The 1633-nt window shown below is 46.6% G+C and overlaps 1 protein-coding gene across 1 annotated transcript in view; it reads left to right on the forward strand.

The window, feature by feature from the left end:
• The window catches only part of SYMPK (symplekin), a 32594-nt gene that overhangs the window by 17014 nt on the left and 13947 nt on the right, over positions 1-1633 (forward strand). The window contains exon 10 of the mRNA XM_023535235.1: positions 705-926. Within this exon, the coding sequence (XP_023391003.1) occupies positions 705-926 (222 nt within the window). The remainder of the gene's footprint in view (positions 1-704; positions 927-1633) is intronic.

The raw sequence follows: 1633 nt of genomic DNA on the forward strand, positions 1-1633 counted from the left end.
TTTTTTTTTGTAACCTTTTCTGTTCTGTGCTTTTTATTTCTTTCCTGCTACTTTCTTTGAATGTTTTTCCCCCAGTTTTAAGTTAAATGCTTGGCCATCTAAGTGTCATTTTGGCTGCATTCCACACGTTTTGATCTGTAATTATCTTTTTATTATTATTAGAGTATGCATTTAAACTTCCAAGCATGTAGAAGGCTTGAAATTATCTTTTGTTATCCATTCCTGATGGACGTGGATGTGCTCTGTTGGAATACTAATTTTTGTATTTTAAGTCAATTTCTGGGCCATATTATACTCTTCATTCAGCGTCCTTCCACTGTCTGGGCAGGGTACCAGCTTTGCTGCCTCTTAGCCTTCCACGGTGTTGTTCCTGACCTGGAATACATAACCCGCTCCCACATCAAGACCGCACCCTTTGCCAGACTGATTTCTTGCCCTCCTCTCAGTTCTCAGTGTAGGTGTCACTTCTGCAGAAAGCCAGAGCTGTCCCTGGCCCTCCCGATGTGTCTTATGGTCCCTTTTACTTCCCTGTCTCATGCCCAGCGATGCATCCTGACTCGTCTTCTCCCCAGGAGTCTGAGCTCCACGAGAGCAGCTCCAGGTCTGCCTTAGTCACTGCCATTCCCCGGCATTGGCCTGGCATGAGGCCAGTGCTTGTCGGGTCAGTGAGTGAGGACAGGCTTCCCTTCCTGGACATCCCACAGGTTCTCATCAGCATGGTCTACCTGCCCGAGGTCATGCCTGCCTCCTTCCAAGCCATCTACACCCCAGTGGAGTCAGCGGGCACCGAAGCCCAGATCAAGCACCTGGCTCGGCTCATGGCCACACAGATGACGGCCGCAGGACTGGGGCCAGGTGAGTGTCACATGGAGCTGACGTGGACCGAGGGTTGGCACTGCGCCTGGTGGGTTCTCCTTACTGGAAGAGTACCTCCTCGCAGTGGTGCTGACAAAGATCATGTGGCATTATAGGCGTCAGTAACTACGGGTCCCGTGGATCTGTTGAGCGCTCAGTATTTTAGGCCCTGGGCTTTGAAATCCGACACAGCTGGGTTTGAGCTCTGAGTTGAACCAAACTGCCTCACCACTCAATAGCTGTGTGACTTTGGTCAAGTTTCTTAACCTCTCTGAGCCTCGGGTGTTTTCCGTTTTAACAGTATTATTGAGGTATATGTTATTACAGTGAAACACAACTTTTAAGCATACACTTTAGTAAATTTTCACAAAGTGAACACACCAGTATAACCCCCACCCAAATGAAGATACAGTATGAAAAGAGATATATATATCTATCTCTCTAGAAAGTTCCTTCTTGCTCACTTCCGGTTAACACTCATATATCCCACTTCCAGAGACTATCACTGTTCTGATTTCTCTCTCTGTAGATTAGTTTTTCCTAGACTTGAACTTCATGTAAATGGGGTTATAGAGAGTCAAGCTTCTTTCACTCGGTGGTTTTAGAAATTCATCCATGTTGTCATGTGAACCAGGAGTTTATTTTCCATTGCTCAGTCGTATTCCCTTATGTGAAGAGGCCATGTCATATGTATATTCACACTTCCGTTGATGGGCCTGTGGGTTGGTTCCAGTTTGGGGCCGTCGTGAATAAAGCTGCTGTGAGCCTTTGTGTACAA

This window comes from Pteropus vampyrus, unplaced genomic scaffold, assembly GCF_000151845.1.
Source record: "Pteropus vampyrus isolate Shadow unplaced genomic scaffold, Pvam_2.0 Scaffold138, whole genome shotgun sequence".
In the NCBI taxonomy this organism is placed as follows: domain Eukaryota; kingdom Metazoa; phylum Chordata; class Mammalia; order Chiroptera; family Pteropodidae; genus Pteropus; species Pteropus vampyrus.